The 19742-nt window shown below is 40.8% G+C and overlaps 3 protein-coding genes across 3 annotated transcripts; 1 reads left to right on the top strand and 2 right to left on the bottom strand.

Moving 5' to 3' along the window:
• Positions 1-1546: 1546 nt before the first annotated feature.
• On the bottom strand, positions 1547-8067 carry LOC103990195 (peroxisomal nicotinamide adenine dinucleotide carrier). The gene is made up of 11 exons (XM_065114835.1): positions 7694-8067; positions 7520-7597; positions 7349-7423; positions 6087-6217; positions 5783-5837; positions 5512-5622; positions 3575-3643; positions 3402-3509; positions 2422-2490; positions 2213-2267; positions 1547-1940 (listed from the first exon to the last, which is right to left on the bottom strand). The coding sequence occupies exons 1-11, from the start codon at positions 7772-7774 to the stop codon at positions 1750-1752; spliced, it is 1023 nt and encodes a 340-aa protein (XP_064970907.1). The 5' UTR covers positions 7775-8067; the 3' UTR covers positions 1547-1749.
• Positions 8068-8240: 173 nt separating this feature from the next.
• LOC135615831 (sulfoquinovosyl transferase SQD2-like) lies at positions 8241-13941 on the bottom strand. The gene is made up of 11 exons (XM_065114834.1): positions 13336-13941; positions 12702-12768; positions 12417-12487; positions 11733-11850; positions 11564-11637; positions 10434-10489; positions 10259-10342; positions 10074-10161; positions 9888-9965; positions 9388-9444; positions 8241-8948 (listed from the first exon to the last, which is right to left on the bottom strand). The coding sequence occupies exons 1-11, from the start codon at positions 13668-13670 to the stop codon at positions 8453-8455; spliced, it is 1524 nt and encodes a 507-aa protein (XP_064970906.1). The 5' UTR covers positions 13671-13941; the 3' UTR covers positions 8241-8452.
• A 1092-nt stretch (positions 13942-15033) lies between these two features.
• LOC135615830 (cytochrome P450 86A1-like) lies at positions 15034-17001 on the top strand. The gene has a single exon (XM_065114833.1). The coding sequence runs from the start codon at positions 15105-15107 to the stop codon at positions 16776-16778; it is 1674 nt and encodes a 557-aa protein (XP_064970905.1). The 5' UTR covers positions 15034-15104; the 3' UTR covers positions 16779-17001.
• The last annotated feature ends 2741 nt before the right edge of the window (positions 17002-19742 follow it).

Raw genomic sequence — 19742 nt, 5'->3', positions numbered from 1 at the left:
GCCTCATTGGTGGAACTTATTTATGTTTACAATATTTCAAATCCTTCGTAGCACCACCCCTTATACTATTTCAAGGTTATAATTTTTATCTTATATGACCTTGACATCCGATCATTCTTAGTTTCATGCTAGCTTGCCTTATATTCAATAGGGTCACTGACTTTAGTTTTTCAAAACCCCAAGTCCCCATATCCAACTCCCCAAGGGTGAGTATCGTGATTCATACTTGTGTGCACAAAATTGTTCCAGGTGCCTTCGAGGTAGAGACATCGAGCTCCCAATATAGTTATCCCAAGTATCACTTATACAAAAATCTAAGGTCGAGAAAAATTTTCCGAGCTAATCCCTTCGATGTCCAAGTAAATAACTCAAGATAAATGAATACAGTCGCTAACGGTTAAAAAGTAATATCTCAAATATATTAAAAGTTAATTTTTATACTTGATAGTAAAAGAATATTTTGGGGATAATTTTAATTGATAACCTCGATTTAGTCTCTCTTCTACATAGGTGGCAAAGCTAAAGATAGCTTATAATTGTTTGTCTTTAACTTAGCACAGGCAGACCAGTGATAATAGTTTGAACACATAATGACCCTATCAAGAATAAAAGAAATCAATTGTATGCAATGGTATCTTAGTATCAAACAATCTCTTAAGATTGTAAAGCATAAGAGCTAGGAACAACGGAACTTACATCGAGTACAGCTTCAACCACGCAATCTCTTCATGATGGAAGGAACCCTTATGACCTTACCACAAGATAATGAGTTGGATCGGTGTCATCTTATTCGTCTCCTGAAAGCCAACAAAGAATAAGTTCCCATCAGATCTTTGTTGTATTGCATGACCAAACTAAAAGAAGAGAAAGAATAAAACTACACTACCATCCAAAAATATGCACAAACTTGTTTGAAGAATATGCAACTCTAGCGTGAAATTTCTTTGCCTCTTTTTTCTAAATTTGAAGAAGAGAAAGAATAAAAATTACTCTTTAGGGGTAGCTTTTGTCTCTTCTTTTTTTTCACCCTTTATCAGCTTCTTTTGTTTTTCTTCTTCCACCTCTTCAACATTTTCCCCATACATTGAGTTGAGATAGTCCACGACCCGACTTGGTGGGTATCAATTTCTCCGAGTCAAGGATGTCAAACAGGTTCGATATCCTAAGGGTGAGCATCTTGATCGTCCCGATGTTCCTGCAAGAGAGCAGGCTGTTATCCGACGCCTCCATCATCAGGAACATGGCCCTTCCGCTTGGGGTCCAACCCCCACCAACGCATGGCCGTCACAATCTCCGAGCCGAAGTCCTATACCACGAGGGCATCGACGACGTTGGCGAGAGCGGTGGACAGGGCGAAGGTGCTTCTCTATGCGATTGCTTTTGACACTAGTCGCGGGGCTTCGGGACAAAGACCACACCGCCGCCGGGCCGGAGAACACGTGCACAGAAACAAATAATTCAGAAAATAACCTCCTACCACCCTATGGTAGGAAACCTGACAAGAGAAATACTGCACCATTTTCGATCAAATCATAAAACTACTCCGGAAAAAAAATATTGGATGCTGTTTATTTCAGTGTTATAGTCCTCCAGCTAAATAGTCACAAAGTATAGCTTTGTTTTCTGTGTGCATATTCTACAATAAGGCACCATAAATTATCGGTTTAGTAATTACAATTCGTGTAACTAATGGTTTCCAATGCCTGCTAAGGACAATCGAATAGAAAATATAACCAGATATGAATGCCATTAAGGTGGTCTCAACTTTGAATTGCTAAGCTCTCCTGTAACCAATATCCGGGTTGCTTTTACCAGCTCCTCCTTCACCATAAACAGAACTGCTGCAGCAAATACGCTCTGGACTATTTTTGTGCCCATTCCTTTATAGAAACATGAAAGACCTTCATAGCGCATCATTTTTGTGATGGCATCAAATGTACCTTCAGATTTAAAAAATAATAATAATAAATTAAAGGTGAGTAATCGGGGAACCAACACATGATTTGACTAAGATAAGAAACATATATTTATACATCATGAAGTGAATATTTATACATCTAATTCCTATGACCAAAATAAGAAACATATATCTATACATCTATATGTATTTATGAAACCCAAAATAACCACTGTAAAGTGAATATTTTATTAAAAGGTGAATTACACTTCAGAACTTCACTGAATTGAAAATGCATAGGCATGATATGAAGACCTGTATATTGACGCCTCTTATCATCATCAAGTCCTTGTTTTGCTTGCAGCCTTGCCTGGAAAGAAACAACATATCTCGTGTTATCAATTTAGATCTTCAACAAGATGGAAGGGACAAACATCCACCAGAGAATACTCTAAACTTGATCATTTGTGGATGATGAATGAACGATAAAAGCAGCCATTGAATCAATTTATGAATCTCATCACCTTCACCACTAATAGGGGATATGTAACAACAGTAGCTCCAAGTTTGGCAACGGCTCCAAGAAGGAAAATCTGTTATGAGTTATTTCCAGCATCAGTGCATTGATATGTATAAACACCAAGAAAAATCTGGACGGTGTCATTTACTCTATGGTGTAGTCAGATCTTTAATGAAATGTTGCAATATACTTGTAATTGTATGGTTGATTTTGAATGCATTAAAGAGGACAGACAGCGGCCCAACACACATGGGCACCAACACAAGCACAGTATGATACTGACACATCGATAATGGTGACATATTTTAAATAACTATGACGTGAAACGAAATGAGCAGAAAATCAATTACATATATTTTTACATATAGACAATCTATGATCATCACATCATAACTTACTAGAAGGCACTTCAAAAAGAGCCCTTCAAAAGTCCACAAATAAGAGCCCTTCAAAAAGGCACTTCAACCACATATAGGAAATATTAAGAAAATTATCATCGTAGCAACTCAAAAGTCCACATAACATCTACAAACCTTATGTAGATTATTGAAGAATCATGCATCTATATCATAACTGTAGGTGATACATATTATCTAATATAATTTGAAAACATATCTTGTAATCTTAAAAATAAGTGGTTTAAAACACACCGACATGAAGCACACTTGTAGAATTTATGCTTGGTATGAGGATGGCCACGTTCATTCAACTTTTCCCCAATATACTAGATTATTTCATAACAGACCCAAGTAACGACTGCAATAAATAAAGCAAATATTATGGAAGAATTGATAAACCAAGGTGTGCCCCCAATAGAGTTAATATGAATTAAATTATACAGAATAAAGATTATTGAGAAGAAACAAAGATATCAGGTCACCAGAGACTTTACCAATTCAAATAACTTGCATAAACCAAGATGAATACATTCAAATTCTACTAATGAATTCTCAATAAGTTACGTCAGATATGATAAAGGTCTACCTCAAGAGCAGTTAATCCTTCAGCACCTTTGGTGTTTGTAGATCGTTTTCTCTTGATCTTTTTTAAAAGAGTTTCATATATCATGAACTGGATAGAAGGATTGCTAACCTGAAACAGGTGCACAACTGAGACCTCATCAATTGAAATTCAAAATCTGTTTATTTTCTACTGACCATTATTAGTGTAGGAATTACACCCTTCCAGAAGCCCCAAAATCCAGCTTCATCATAGAGTTCTTGAACCTGTATTGGGAAAAAAAAATCCTGAGTCAATAAAACTAGCCAAACTGAACTTGACAGAAGAGAAATATGTAAAAAGAAGAGAAACCCAGAAATTGTCCAGACAAGACTCGTAAATGAATTATGAAAGAAGGATATGGGCAGATATATTTCAAGTCCTTCACGGAATTACAGATTTTGCAAGAAACTGATCGATATGTGAGATGCTATGGCCATAATTAAGAAACTTCAGTATCAAGACAATAGAAGAAATATGGCTGCAATATACAAACCATGTATTCTGAAACCAAGGAGCACTGGAAGAAAATAGGGGGCAACTACGAACAAAAGGAACTTCAAAATTTATTTCTGAAACAACTCTTGGAACATGCATGGTACTAGCGATAGATCTACATGAGCAGATGAGCAGATGAATCTGAGTTCATTCTAGCAAATCAATCTTAAAGAGTAAAATGTCATTCTGAAATAATGTTAATACACCTATGGTCCATAATGTCACTGAAAAAATTCATTATATATTTGTGGGAAATGGCAAGGAAGTTTCCTACCCTGTGTAGTATTACCAGTACCAAACACAATCTTTGCCTCAGATTCATAAGATTTTAATGATAGATCTACATGGAACACTTAATAACTATCTATAACGCTTCAGAGCCCAAGAGCATTTTTAGGATAATTACCCAGTGCTGCCATTATCTTCATGGGCTAGTTATATGAATCCTATCACTAGCTAGGAGAGAATGCCTTTCTCTAGAACAAAGTTCAGATTGAAAAGTTGATCCCAGTAAATTGTAAAAGATATTAACTAAGGAAAGTGTCTATCCTTTCAAAAGATAGTTACACCAAACGGACCCATGTATCATTTGTCATTGGTCTTGACTCCTGATTATGGAGACAGTTCGCTCATGTCACATATATCAGTACGATGTTAAAAGTTTGAGGTATTTTCTTTCTGTAAACAACTTAAGTTTTCATGACCAATCTAATCATGAAATTGCCCATCACGACAAGATAGACTTTAAGATCCTTAATATACCTCTAGTAATTTTTGCAAACGTTGTCCTTAAGTTGCTGGTAGTTTTCAGAAGCATTTGGCAGCATTTACAGAATTATAAAACCACCACCAGCAGATCCCGCATGAGCAGACTTATTCTATCATAACTTGGTAGTCCTCTAGGTTAAAATGATGGATAGAGCCTCATTGCACTGGATTTCAAAGTAACTCAAATCTTGTGCACAAGACCATGCTACATAATTCTGATACAAACATTTGTGATACTGAGGAGACTTGTGCATGTATTGTACATTGTTAAGAAACAGCAAATTGACTTATTCAAATAAGTTTCCTAATGTCTAATATGTGTTTGCCTATATTGTGGTATATTGAATGATCAACTATATGATGGCTTTAGAAGATAGAATTGACCTCTTTACAATAGACTGCACAATATTTTTCACCCCTTTTCACAATCTTATCTAATTGTATTTGTGGTTCATTTATAAATTCAGCAAAAAGGACTATTTAAGGAGGTATCGTGACATGCCTCGAACAAGTACTTAAGAATTATTTCTATATATAATGCAAGGGTCTCTCCTAACAACTATGTACAATGTAGTATAAATATGTCATCTACCTTATCCAAGTTTCCGCCATTCTTAACATGCAAAGCATGTGCTATGCTCTAGTATCTATAATGGAATTAAAAGTTAAAGTCTTGGTCTCCCTTCTATACAACTAACAATGTCAGCGCAACCATCCCTGTACTTCAATGGGAAAAAACATACCAATACAATTAAGCTTTATACTTATCCTAGACAGTAATATTAGATACTGGACTGGTAAAGAGTACAGACAACCAACTTATGCATACCACATGGCTAGTTCTGTATGGCCGATGCTCAACAACTGCAAGCTGAATTGCTTCATCAGGAAGAGATGGTAGAACATGATTAGGTGATCTGTTACTTTTCTTCTTGTGAGTCTGCATAATTTCACATATTAGCAAGTCATCGTGTAGGCGAAGTAAATCTTGGCAACTATTTCAACATTGAGGTAACCCGGGATTATGCATGAAAGTGCTGAAAAAGAAGACACAACAATGAACAAACTAGAAATGACCAAAGACCAAACTAGTTTGTTACCTGCATACGAGTAACTACTACCCAGATAGGATTTGTCAGTAAAACATTTACACATCTGCAAACATGAAAATGGTGAGAAACTTAGTAAACGGCTAATTGTACATCAAGTTAAATATATTACACTAAGGATGGTGCTAAAATTAAGAAGGTTCTCTGTCAAACTATTCGTAGGAACCATCTTGCAAAGTAATACAACATAATCATAATATATTAAGCAAGACATGGCAAGAAATAGCAGTGTAACATCCAACTCCAGTAGTACACTAAAAATTTTGAATAAGAAACCAATGTCCTTGTTAATCACCCTGCAAGTGCAGCAACAACAAGTGACTGGAACATGCCTACAGATCCATCACCAATGCCTTTCTTCCAGCGATCTTGAGCAGCATTTTCTGCCCTGTTCCTAAATATTTGATAGAAATAGTAATAAACACCCTGTACAAGAAAAACAAATTCAACATTAAAGCCTTGTGTGGAAAAAAACTTAAAATTATTCTGGTAGTTAACAAACTTATAATTATGCAAGTTAAATACAATGAAAACAGCAAGCTACAAAAGCATGCAGTTGGTGCAAAGGCACTTGCATAATGAATCCAAAAGACAATAGCAAGCAAACAAGCAGAAAAACATAAGCAAAATTTGGTCAGAAAGTTTTTTTCTGTTGGCTAGGCAACACAACCAGATCTAGACAACATATAACCGGATCAAGTCAAAGCCAAGAAATCCAAAGTCACCACATAATGGGCAGATAATCCCATAGAAGAAAGGTTTCCAAGAAAGTCTTAGCCTTTATGACAACCGTCCCCCATTACAATCTTAAGCTTCTGCATTATAAGATTCATCAGCCTCAAATTATAGCAGCATCAACCTAGGGCTCAGTTCCCATGAGAAACATGCTTTTGACAATGAACTTTTTCTTTTATACACATACTATTTCATGTGCCAACGAAACTCAAGTGGTTCCTGATGTCATGACAATGCAAACCTAGGGGACAGAACCGACCTTGGTAACAAGTGGTAAGAAGAGCTTTCTTCATGTTATTGGAGCCATGCAGTGTGTGAAGAATACCAACAGCGTGAAGAATTGCTGCCATTTAGCTGTATAAAATAGCTTCCAAGCCTTTGCCGACCTCAGAAACAGAAACAAGAAGAAATTGGAATCTTGTCTTAATTATGGAGAGATGCTGCTAAATTGTCTTTATTAGTCAATACAACACATCAAGCAACATTCTTAATCAAATGATCATCTCATTCAAGGTGGCAAGTTACACTGAAAGAATAAATGGAATAGAAATCATGTCTATACACAGCAGTCGTCCTGATCCTAAAACTTCGACCCGAGACAGTACTAGTAGCAACTGGACCTGGTCAAGAACCAGCCAACCGGACACAAGCTGCCATCACAGGAAGAAAGAAAAAGAAATGCAACCAACGTGATTGTAATCGATAAGGACGGGAAGCCCATAGCAAACACGGGAAGAAGGTAAAGGGAAAGGTGGGACCGCACAAGCAAGCTTGTCAACTAGAAAGGGCCAATGAGAAGAGAGGCAGCGTTGGCAAACCAACCTGGGAAGCCGCCGTGCCGACCACCGACGGCGCAAGCCCACCATAGAGCCGCTCCCATCCCTCTTGCTGCACCACCTGCGATCAAGCAGGTTACCCCCGACCAATGCAGGTCGCCTAAAAATACACGGAACAAAAAGATCTCCAAAATCAAGGGAAGACGGTGGAACGTACCTCCAGCATCTGCCGCACGACGCCATCCCTTGCGTCGAACTTGGACGGATCGCGCTCGGTCTGTTGACGGGTGTTCACCTGAGACGATCCGATTCATATGAGAGATCAATTTGACGAAAGATCAATTACAAAAACCCAAAACAGAAACTGATCAAGAAAGGATAAAAGGAGTACGGTTTGCAAGGGGTAGGTGATGAGCTGTGCGATGATCCCACCACCGGCGCCGGCCAACCCGTTGATGAGCGCGTCCGACATCCCTCCCTACCACCGCCCTGTCCCTCCCTGCCCTTATGACCAACTCGCTCAAGAGACCGGGCAAGAGAGAGAGAGAGAGAGACAATGGTAGGTAAAGAGAGGAGCAAAGAGGGAGGGAGGGAGGAATAGAGGGTTTACAGCATCCGAGGCGATGATGGGGAAAAGAAGGCTTGATGATGTACCGACGAAACGGAAGGGGTGACTGGGAAGAGGAGAGGGAGGGGGTGGTTGCGTTGTGTCCTACGCAAAGATGGGAGGAAATTACTACACCATTATTGGATGAGTCAATGAATGTGGCTTGTTGACGAACCAAATCAAATGCAGGCGACTGCGAGTCCGACGTGTTCGGATACGTGCCGCTGTCATATAGTGAAGGCTGTATGCGCTGAATTGTCGCTGAGAGCAATTTGCAAGGGGAATTAAGAGTCGTAAATTCCTAATAATATGACGCTCTGGGAAAATAGGATACAGTAAATTTGCGTATCACATCATTATTATCACTGATATATGACTAAATACATCTAATCATCGCTATCTATTAGCGTTACTATGATCATTTCCATCTGGAGTAAGTTTGCTGCACATGTTACATTATTAACATAAGCAGCAGTCAGATTAGTAATGACTTGGTCCAGTAACACTTGTAAAGGTATCGAACGACCATCGCGCACGCACATATCAACCATAGTTGATTTGTGGTGATTTGAAGAACCTTCTGACCAACCGTTGGAGCGGTCCGAGAAGCTGAGCCCTCTTCTTCCTCCAGAACCAGATTGCCGCATTGTACTGCTCGTTACGTATCTTCCGCGTCGCTGCTCTCCAGTCGTACTTCTCCATCTCCTCCCGCGCCGCCTTGCCCATGGCTTCTCTGAACTCCCTGCATGACAGGAGCCGCTCGATCTTGCTCATGCAGTCATCAAGGTCGCCGGGAGCGAAGAGGAAGCTGGTCTTCCCTTCCTGCTCCTCCGGTATGATGTCTGGAATTCCTCCGGCACGGGCTGCTACGACGGGAACTCCGGACGACATGGCCTCCAACACGACGAAGCCGAGGGTCTCCGACTCCGAAGGCATCATGAAAACATCCCCGCTGGCGTATGCTTGCGAGAGCTCTACTCCCTGCAGCATTCCAGTGAACACCACCGGCATACCTGAGAACATCTTTTCCAGTTCAGACCTGCATGGATAAAGAGAACACAAGCAAACCTGGAATCAGTTAATAAGAATGATTTGTCCATTGATGAGATTCCATCAATCATAAAAATCGGAAGACTGATGAATTATAAGAATGCCTGCAATGGAAATGGAAGTGGTGGCAACTTTAGCCTGACAATGGCATGCCAAAGTTTATGTTGATGATGATGATATGGTAATTTTCTTAAAATAACATCATCAGAAAGCCTGTAATGCCTTCATTATTATAACAGGAACAAAGAATCATCAAAACAAAATTCATGCTATTTGGATCTGGAGACATCATGTTAAAGACAACAGAGGAGATATCAGAAATTATATAAGAGAAGAAAAGAATGTCCTTCACAACATGGCATTTGTATTATCAGAGTTAGCCTCCTAACCGAGGGAAAAGAAAGAAAGCAAAGCAAGGGTAGCAATACCTATATGGTCCATCTCCGACGAAAGCAATTCTTACTCCTGGCAGCCTATCCATAACACTGATCAATCATAAAATTGCCGATGAGTTAATATTCTTGTAAACACGGGAAAAAAATCATAGGCGAATAATTGCAATTAGGTGGATGGTTCATCCACATCTCTGAAGTTATGCTTGGTTGGACCAAAGAGTCCATGGAAAAGTGTATTTTCCTTCAAAATCTATTAAAGGGGAACAAGAAAAATTAGAGAAGAATCTCTTGTTTTTTTGGAAATCATCCTTTTATGTTTCTTTTTTTTCCCTCCGAGAATAGTAGATTTTCCCAAATCTTTGTTCACTTTGCCTGTCCATCCTAATGTTTTTATTCCTAAAGAATATGAGTCACAAGTCAAAAGGAAAAAAAAGCACCAGTAACCAAATTAGTAGAACTGAAAATGAGCTAAACAAAGATGATTTCTAATTCCAGTATATGTTTAAAGGTGAAAGCCTCAAAGGAGAACCAACCTTTTCAGAAAATCCAAGCTCTTTTCAACTCCTAATCGTCCAACATGAATTAACAATGGCTTTTCTGGTTCACCATTACTAGCAAAGGAGGCAAACAAAATTAAACAAATTTAAAGTATTTCAAACACTGTCCTTTTGCAAGTCAACTTGCTCATGCCAGTGTGCTGGTGGAGTGCAGCGAGCTACCTTAGCCTCATACGCATTTCATGGCTCCGATAACGAGGGTGGAAGTTATCTGAATCAACACCCTTGTTCCAAAGGCGAATTTTGTTAGCTGTTGAAAAATAAAGGCATGTGTCAGCACCAAAGGAGAAATATAACACGAGGAACAAAGGTAGGCAGCTCAGCTCTGCAACAAAATATTTGTTAACCTGCTGCTACATGAGCATCTATAAGATCCTTGCTAATAGCAGCTGAAGGCACTAAAGTAAGATCAGCAGCTCTATGAAGGAACCCTTGGAAGTAAAGATCAGAGAATTAGAAACATATTAACAGTGTTAAAGGAGCTTATGCTTTGGGGAAAAGAACAAGAAATAGATTTCTTACTTATTATCAACCACATGGGCTTCACCAACCAACTGAATGTATATCTGGGAATATATCTGTGACAATGACAGGAAAATACTAGCTAAGTTGCAAGCAAGACACTATTAAAGCATTATATTTGGTTACACATTTAAAATACATTTTAGTGAAAGCAAGGAACTTGATTGGGGGTGTGCCACCTTTATATGGAGTAATTCCTTAAATAGAAAACCATCTTGTTTATACCAGATAATATTACATAGATGGAGGCAATAACCCAGACATTATTAAAGGAGCTTTTCTTATTCACATAATCTTGATCAGAGGAAATAACAAAAGGAAGGACATTGATGTCTTAAAGAAGAAAATAAAAAAGGAAATGGATGCAAGGGAGGGCTAACTAGAGGAATGGAGTAAATCTTGGTCAATAAAACTTGGGCTACCTGGAAGCAAGATATCATGACAGCCACTTTATATCTACAGATTAATTATCTGTAACATATATCTTAAGTAAAGATTACATTCTTCTTTTCCTTCTCACGCTACCTTGGTAAACAAATTTCATACATTTGCATTATTAAGATTGTCATATGTTTAATAACCATCAAAGGCAAAACAGATTACCAACTTCAAATTTTCTTTTAAAAGATGAAAAATATGTGAAATAAGTATTACATCTTTCTGGAAACAAATCTTTAGCTGTCAGAAATTTGTAACAATAAATGATACATTTTGTCATTAAAAGGAGCTGTTTCTTTAACTTGAGAATGCAGCCTCCAATAATAGAATAGACTGTGGCAACTAAATTTGATTAATAGACTGACATCCAAAAGAAGGTAAAGAAGTTCTTTATGGGAAAAGAAATTGCTAGAAAAAAGATTCAAACATCTCATAAATGATGTCAATTTGGCATTACGCTCTTCTTAGGATCAAGAGCACAGGCAGTCGTACTTACAATAGCACAAATATACTGGTAGAATAAAAAAAGAAATAAACTTTGTGCTTATCAAGGACATGCATTCCTTTTCAAATCAGTTCTTAGTAGTGGACTATTGAAGAACTTGGTCATTTGGTTCTAACAGAACATCAAAATGCGCAGGAGCTGGTGACGTTAACAAAATTTACATAGTTTAGTGCAAAAACAAACTTACATTGGAACGTGGGTGTGATATGACATCACTATTGGAACACAAAGCAATTTGGCAATTGCCAAAGCACCAAACACCTGAAGAAATGCTCAGCGTTAGTAGGACATAATCTGCAAAAAGACTCATTTCTATGAATGAAGATGCATGTTTAAGTTAAGTACATGAGGAATACCATGATTCCTGGAGAAGATGCATGAATAATGTCAGGCTTGAACTTTGCCACTTCTGAAATTATTCTAGGGCTCAGTGCCAATGAAAGTGGAACTTTCTGATACCATGGGCAGGGGAAACTGAACAAAGAAGTTGAGAATTACAGATAGAACTAAACCAAAAATACAAGAACTTTAACCATTGAGAAAAACGTTAAGAGTAAAGTGAATGTCACAAAATATATACTAAAGATGAAATATGTCATCTTTATATTCTATATATTCTTACAAGTTAGTTGCTTGAATAATAACTTACCACATAAATGCTACTTAAGATACAAACTTAAGATGAAATATGTCATTTGAACTTGCTGAGGTGGATAATAGAAAGTTCACAACCAGAGAACAACCACAAATGGCTCAGTCAACTTGGGCGACATGACATTTCTAATCTGATCAATATGATTTACATATGTGACATCATAGGAGCAAGGCTTGCACATTACAGACCCTTAGGTAACTTGAGGATGATCAAAATCAAAGGAAATAGCCCTTTTATAATTCACTATGATTAAATTGTCCATAACCTTTTAGGTCTCAATAGCAGTTGGAAATGATGGTCCGACAAGCAACATGCTCAAGTACATGAGAATCTGCTTCTAAGACAGCAATAGTGCATCAAATATAGGAAAATGAACTTTGTGTACCTCCATGAACCAATAACCTTTGCGCCATAGAATTCCTGAGGTACCCCTTCATGGGTAGTCACCACAATGACCTACACGAAGCACCAGTTTAAAAAATTCTTCAGAAACACAACTTTCTCTCAGTAAAAGAAACTTCCAAGATACTCTTTTTACAAATGTTAGGATGGCATTCACTACTTTGCTAACACCCCAAGAATCAGTGTTTCCAAAGTAACATAGAAAATGCATATGATCAATAAAATGAATAAGAGTCTCAGATGAAGTTGAATGTGGTGAAGTATAGACCTCATCCCCCATTTCACGCAGATGTTTGATGAAATTCTGGAAGCGGTTCTTATATCCAGAAATATAACTGTCAAACATGAAATTGAAAAAGAATAATGAATAATGAGCTTATAAGCAACAATTTATTAGGAAAATCAAGGTTGGTTAATTTGGACACAAGCCTACTGAAAAAAAAAAGCATTATATCAGAATAAATATGGATAAGTATAATGATAGAGAAAGCATTATAAGGTGCTTCGGTCAGCCCAACATCAATTTATCATTGTACATATGTGACTTTTTTGGACAGATGGACTTAATATGGTGTTTTCTCTGCATCATCACCAAGTTCTTTTGGTATGTTGACTATTCTTGTTTAGTAAGTAAAATTAGATTCCGGAAGTGATAGTCATAAATCAGGATAACTATAAACAGATAAACTAAAGTACCTTAGGATTGATCCCTGAAAATGTACAAGAAAAACCATGTAGAAAAGCTAAAAAAGATTAACAAGAATCGCAGGCAATGATCAAACCCACTTCGCTCCAAGATTGTATCTTGACAAACCACAGAAAGAAAAAGAGAACGAAGTTCCTTTACCAAGACAACTAAAAAAGGGTTCCAAAATTGAGCAAGGATGGAAACGAGAACTTACGCGAAGGGGGAGGGCTCGACGAAGAGGGCAATGCGGCGAGGCTTAAAGTTACCCTCTTGATCCTCCAAGATCATGGGTGGCGTTTCTTCCTCCTCCTCGTCCTCCTTCACCTCTTCAATGACCATCTTCTTGCTCATCTCGGCGTAGGCCCCAATTTTCCGCCTCCCTCGCGGCAAGGCGATCCGCAGCTCCCTCGGAAAAGACGACGACGAGAAGCTAAGAGAAGGGGAAGAAGCAGGGGGGTAATGGAAGCTAAGGAGGTGCGTCGGCGGAGAAGGGGTGACGGCGGGAGAGCAGAGATGGTTTGTGCGAAGTAGTGAGTCAGCGGGAATCATGTGTGATGAAGGGATGTAATCGGAGGCTAGGAGGGGTTGGGTTGCCTACAAGTCAACTCGCAGGGCCACGAAAGAAGAGGCAAAGATGAGAGGCGGGGAGGGGCGACGAGGGCTTGTCTTTGTTTGGAGTGGGGAGGGTTTTGAGAAGGCGCTCCTCCAAGGAGAGGTATATTCTCGCCGGAGGAGCGAATAAGAAAGGAGCATATGCTCTCCGTTTTGGCTTTGGGTGGAACATGTTGTGTGCCACCGCCGTCACCGCCTAATCCACCCTCTTCTTCTTCCCAGCCCCAAATCTCGGTCTTGCTCCTCCGTCCAATTCCCGCGTGCCACCTGTCCCCTTCCGATCGTTGAATGGATTTTGTTTCCTCCTCCGCTTGCAGAAACACTATTTTTGTTTGGCAAAATTTCATAGATATTTCTCACATATTTATTCCTCTGAATTTAATTTTAGCACGTGCAACTTTCGAAAAATCAATAATTTATAAATATTTTTTATCAATTATACATATATATATATATATATGTATGTAGATTGAGAATATATTTATTTTTAGATTTGCGGGAGCCACCTGTGGGCCAAAGAACGCGTCCAACGACGGGACAGGTAGAAAAGGAGGCGGATCCCACTTTTCGTGACGTATGCTTCACGCTCACAAGCACCCCCCAGCAATCCCAAAAGACTATCTTGCACCTTGCCTTGAGATTTGTGCAACGGCGAAATCGTGTGATTCATATTCTTCAAGCGACATTATCGGACGCATTTGAACCGTTTTGTAGCCGTATTTTCGTGGTGTGTGATTTTTTGATACTTCATCCATGCTTCCATATGGCACATTCTTCCATACGTTTCGCTTAGAAGAGTTCATATAAATCTACCAACGAATTGCGTGCTCTAAGTTCATACGATTCCGCTGAGACCAAAAGTGAAACGATTGGGTTGTCTCATTCATACTCAACCCTTTCGCTCATGGATTCTCCAGAACCTTGATTTGGTTCACCACCCCTTTCTCCAGACCCACGGATTTGATTTGGTTGGACGGATCAACCAAAGCGCACTCTTTCTTCCAAAGCCGTCTTTTAAAGGAAAAGGGTGTCGTCTGAGTGTTCCCCGTGCAAATAAATCGTGTCCCAGAGGGACACTTCACTTCTTGTCAACTCTAAAAGGCTACAGTGTCCTGCTCAGTCTAACAACTCGTCCAGAGACTTTGCTTCCATGGTGGGTATGACCTATGAAGTCTGGTGCCGCTGCAAGAAATGTCTTATGAGAGAAGCTCTGCTTCGTTTTCTTTCCCAACAACCCTATATTACTCCCTCTGTCGTCGCAGCGCTGGTTGAGACTATATAAGTATCACGAGCACTGAGAACATTGCTCCCATCTTCATCGGACAGTGCTTGATATAGCACCATCCGATTACAACCACAAGGCATTTGGCAATGGCAGGAATTATCCAAGCGATCCAACAGCAGCAGCAGCGGCAAGTAGAAGGTGATAGCCTCCGCTTGCTGCTGGCGGCGCTCGTGGTGGCTTTGGCGGTGTCGACCTACCTGACGTGGTTCTGGGCGCTCACGCGGCGGCTGAACGGCCCCAAGGTGTGGCCATTTTTGGGCAGCCTTCCGGGTCTCGTCGCCAACCGTGCCCGCATGCACGACTGGATCTCCGACAACCTCCGGGCCACCGACGAAGCTGCCACCTACCAGACCTGCATCCTGCCGCTGCCTCTCCTTGCTCGCCGTCAGGGGCTGGTGACGGTCACTTGCCACCCCCGGAACTTGGAGCACGTCCTGCGCAGCCGCTTCGAGAACTACCCCAAGGGCCCCCAGATGCAGGCCGCCTTCCACGACCTGCTCGGCCGCGGCATCTTCAACTCCGACGGCGAGACGTGGCTCATCCAGCGCAAGACCGCCGCCCTCGAGTTTACCACCCGCACCCTTCGCCAAGCCATGGCCCGATGGACGAACCGCTCCATTAAGGACCGCCTCTGGCGCATCCTTGATGACCGCTGCGGTGACGGGAAAGCCGTCGACCTCCAGGACCTCCTCCTCCGCCTCACCTTCGACAACATCTGCGGTCTCACCTTTGGCAAGGACCCCGAGACGCTGTCCCCAGGCCTCCCCCACAACGCCTTCACCGCGGCCTTCGACGCTGCCACCGAGGCCACCCTCCAGCGCTTGCTGTTCCCTGACTTCTTCTGGCGCTTGAAGAAGGCCCTGCGCCTCGGAAGCGAACAGAGGCTGCGGAAGAGCCTCGAGGTAGTCGACCAGCACATGGCCACGGCCATCGCGGAGCGCAAGCTAGCCCCCTCCGACGACCTGCTCTCCCGGTTCATGAAGAAGCGCGACGCCGACGGCAACGCCTTCTCGTCCTCGGTTCTCCAGCGTATCGCCCTCAATTTCTTGCTCGCCGGGCGCGACACCTCATCCGTCGCCCTCAGCTGGTTCTTCTGGACTGTAATGTTGCGGCCCGACGTGGAGAAGAAGCTTGTCGACGAGATGACGGCGGTACTGACGGATACGCGCGGGCCGGACACAGCCACGTGGTTAGCGGAGCCGATGAGATTCGACGAGCTGGACCGGCTGGTGCACCTGAAGGCGGCACTGCAGGAGACCCTGCGACTGTACCCGTCAGTGCCGCAGGACACCAAGTACGTGGTCGCCGACGACGTCCTGCCGGACGGGACCGTAGTGCCGGCGGGTTCGACCGTCACCTACTCCATCTACTCAGTGGGGAGAATGGAGTCGATATGGGGGAAGGACTGCAGAGAGTTCCGTCCAGAGAGGTGGCTGTCGGCCGAGGGGGACCGATTCGAGCCGGCCAAGGATCCATATCAGTTCGTGGCGTTCAACGGCGGGCCGAGGACGTGCCTGGGGAAGGATCTGGCCGACCTCCAAATGAAGTCCATCGCGTCAGCGGTGCTGCTCCGCTACCGCCTGGAGCTCGTGCCGGGCCACCGGGTGCAGCAGAAGATGTCCCTCACCCTCTTCATGAAGAACGGGCTTCGAGTCTACGTGCGACCAAGAAGCCACGGCGACGACGCCCGCCATCCGTGCTCGTCTCCGGATCAAGTGAGTGTTTCATCGACTGCTACCACCACCGCTGTCGCTGCTTAAAGGCGGGAGAGCCGCACGACAACAACGTCATGTTTCGTCCACGATGCTACTGGTGATCATCGTTCGTCCATCAATTTGTTCGTTTGTATGTGCTTCTATTGGTCATTACGTTTCTGTTGTCGTAAGGAGTCTCTTTCACGTACTGAAAAGGGATTATATTATAAGCTTCTTTGTAAGATTTCTACATAGTTGTTGAGCAATAAAGTATTTTTCTAAAGAAAAGAAAAGCTCAGCTCTCACTTACTCCTCGCGATGGAATTTATTGTGCCTTCCTTACGGCAGCAGATTCTAAGGTTAGACCTACAAATTGACTTTGTTATTGAACTTCTGAGAATGATTATATTTCACATTTTTTTCTATACACAAATGCAAAATGTTAATCCAGAAAACGTTAGCATTGCGATCAAAATGGTGCAACCCACATCCGAGCAAGGAAAGTGACGTCCTCCGAAAACATGCCATGGTATAATGTATCCTGGAAGGACGCACCAAGATAGTAGCAATAAAGGGTGTAGACCGCCACGGGGAGAGGACAGGGGGAGAGAAGAAAAAGAACCATGGAAAATAAGCCTAAATCCATCTCTCAGTGTCATCACCCTTCGGTGCCCCTCTCATGTTTTTGCAAGTCGAGAGAGTTACAAATCATCATAGTATTGTAAACAATCTATCGTGTACAATGTATTCACGAAAAATATCATTAATGTCTTAATTAACTAGACATAATTTAAATTTATATTCATTAATGTCGAGTTCCTTAGATGTCACTTGCATTAAGATTGAGATCGGTAGAAGTTTTCTGATCTAATCCGTCCGACACACAAACTAATAATTCGTCGTATACAAGTATAAATAGGAATAATAAAAAAATCATATATTTTTTTATATTAAAAAATGAGTTTTTATATATGAGTATAAAGGGTACGAATGAAGCTTCGAATGTCTTTCTCATCATAGATGGCAAGAATAAAATTTTGCCTTCTCTTTCCTCTTTAAGCATTACGTGGCAATGATATATTAGATGATTAGTCGCCTATTATTTATCCCCCCTAACAAAAGCATACTTCCGGGCATATGAGTGTTTGAAATTTGCTCTCATCGGTCAGGTTGTTCCGACACATTTTACCTTGTTTCTACTATGACAAATTTTTTTTTGTACTAGTTGGGACTTCTTGACTCATACGTCTAGGGCACAGTTAGCTTTGTGCCTCCACCATGATAGGTTTTTTTTACGCAGGTAGGGTTTTTCTGACTCATACATCTTAAGCGTATTTGGCCTTATGCCTTCACCACGATCGATTATTTTTTTATATGGGTTGGGTTTTTCTTAACTCAAGCGTCTCGAGTGCATTTGGTCTTGCACCTCTATCACAGTGGATTTATCTTCATGTGTGTTGGCTTTTCCTAACTCATGTGTCTCAAGTGCTTTTAACATTGTACCTCTATCGTGGTAGATTTTTCTTCACGCGTCTCAAGTGCATTTGGCCTTGTGCCTTTGCCATAGTGGATTTTTATACCTCGTAAGCCCATATAGCACATTTTGAATCTTTTGTCTAGTATGTTTCAAATCTCTTATCTAGTACTTTTCGAATCCTTCGTCTAGCATGTTTTGAATCCGTTCTTCAATGCTTTTTGAATCCTTAAGTCATCGATGTCTCTTTGAGAAGTGTCCCGAAGGGACACTTGTCTCAATCATGAGAGGAAATAGGTTGGCTTCCTCTCTATAAATCCTTCTTCGTCTTATTGGTGAGGTTCATTCCTCCATTTGTGCCTCCAGGGCCTCTTTAAAAATCTTCTTTGCTCCATTCCGATTTCCTGAAACGTGAGTTGGTTTTTAAGTCACTTGTAGTCTCGACATTAGTTTGACAACAATTTTATCTTCTATTATTTTGCATCTAAATTTCCTCGGGTCGAAATGTCTCTATTTTCTCGTATAAGTTCCTCTTAATTTATCAACTATTAGACGGTCGAGGTTTACACTTTATCTTTGGACAACTAAAGGGTAGAGAAAGTCCTTACCTCCTTTTTCTTAAGAGTGGTAGTTCTTATGAACCCGAAAGTTCTTCAGGACTTAGAGTCTATTGAAAACTCGCATAACTGCGATTTAGTGGTGAGTGCACCACTTCTGGATCACCTACGAGCTAACTATTCTATCTCAATCGAGTTCGACTTGCAAGTCCCCCGACCTAATTAACGTCTATTCGATCTCACATCGGGTCTCTTTGCTTATTTCGTGATGCCCTCAAAACAAGACTTCATCTTCCCCTCGATGATGATGTCTTGCCTATAGTGATGGAAGATATCTCCTTCTTGTATGGTGCCAAACTCATAGCACTATCTAATAGTGTTCATTGAGAAATGCTGGCATGCCAATATTACTCCGACCTACAAATTTTTTGTGACTTATTTTTATTATGTAAGAGAAAAAGTGACTACTACTTGGTCATTTACGAGGGCTTCAAAGTTGGTAGATCCCCTTCCAACCAAAGAGTTAGAATGAGCTATTCTTTTTCATAGGCCCAAGTCAATATTGGGGTTTTGATCTCGCTTAAGAGATGCATTACATAGATAACACTCCCCCTTATCGTCGGATGAGGAAACAGGTTAAGTGTTTCAACCGTGGCTTGCGATTATCGTTCTCACCATCAATTATGAGAGGAAAAGTTTACGATTGTCTTTCATGAGAAAACTTATCGTTATTAATGATGAGAAGAAAATTTATAAATATCTTTTTCGTTATTAATAATTTATAAAATATATTTTTCAATATAAATAATGATTTCTTGATCACTTTCACATATAAATGTCAAATATGATTAGGTATCTCCATCTTAACCAGGTGAAACATTTTCTCAATCATAATAGATTATAATATTCGATATATTATAATTAAGTAAAACATCTCGTGAATAATGTATTTGCCCAAATATTAGTATCCAAGTATTCGATGGGGCCTTCCAAACATTT

The sequence above is a fragment of the Musa acuminata genome, chromosome BXJ2-6 (assembly GCF_036884655.1).
Source record: "Musa acuminata AAA Group cultivar baxijiao chromosome BXJ2-6, Cavendish_Baxijiao_AAA, whole genome shotgun sequence".
Lineage (NCBI taxonomy): Eukaryota > Viridiplantae > Streptophyta > Magnoliopsida > Zingiberales > Musaceae > Musa > Musa acuminata.
The sequence above is the reverse complement of the archived record's forward strand: the minus strand, read 5'-3'. Positions and strand labels throughout refer to the sequence as shown.

What these genes read in the sequence shown, in the direction of transcription:
- LOC103990195 (XM_065114835.1), bottom strand. Translation starts at nt 7,774, where the DNA reads ATGTCGGACGCGCTCATCAACGGGTTGGCCGGCGCCGGTGGTGGGATC. An exon ending in TAGTAGTTACTCGTATGCAG is followed by an intron (nt 5,623 to 5,782) that starts GTAACAAACTAG and finishes GAAATTATGCAG; the next exon opens with ACTCACAAGAAGAAAAGTAA. An exon ending in AAGGATTAACTGCTCTTGAG is followed by an intron (nt 2,491 to 3,401) that starts GTAGACCTTTAT and finishes AACTCATAACAG; the next exon opens with ATTTTCCTTCTTGGAGCCGT.
- LOC135615830 (XM_065114833.1), top strand. Translation starts at nt 15,105, where the DNA reads ATGGCAGGAATTATCCAAGCGATCCAACAGCAGCAGCAGCGGCAAGTA.
- LOC135615831 (XM_065114834.1), bottom strand. Translation starts at nt 13,670, where the DNA reads ATGATTCCCGCTGACTCACTACTTCGCACAAACCATCTCTGCTCTCCC. An exon ending in CATCTTCTCCAGGAATCATG is followed by an intron (nt 11,638 to 11,732) that starts GTATTCCTCATG and finishes GCATTTCTTCAG; the next exon opens with GTGTTTGGTGCTTTGGCAAT. An exon ending in AGCTTGGATTTTCTGAAAAG is followed by an intron (nt 9,445 to 9,887) that starts GTTGGTTCTCCT and finishes ATGATTGATCAG; the next exon opens with TGTTATGGATAGGCTGCCAG.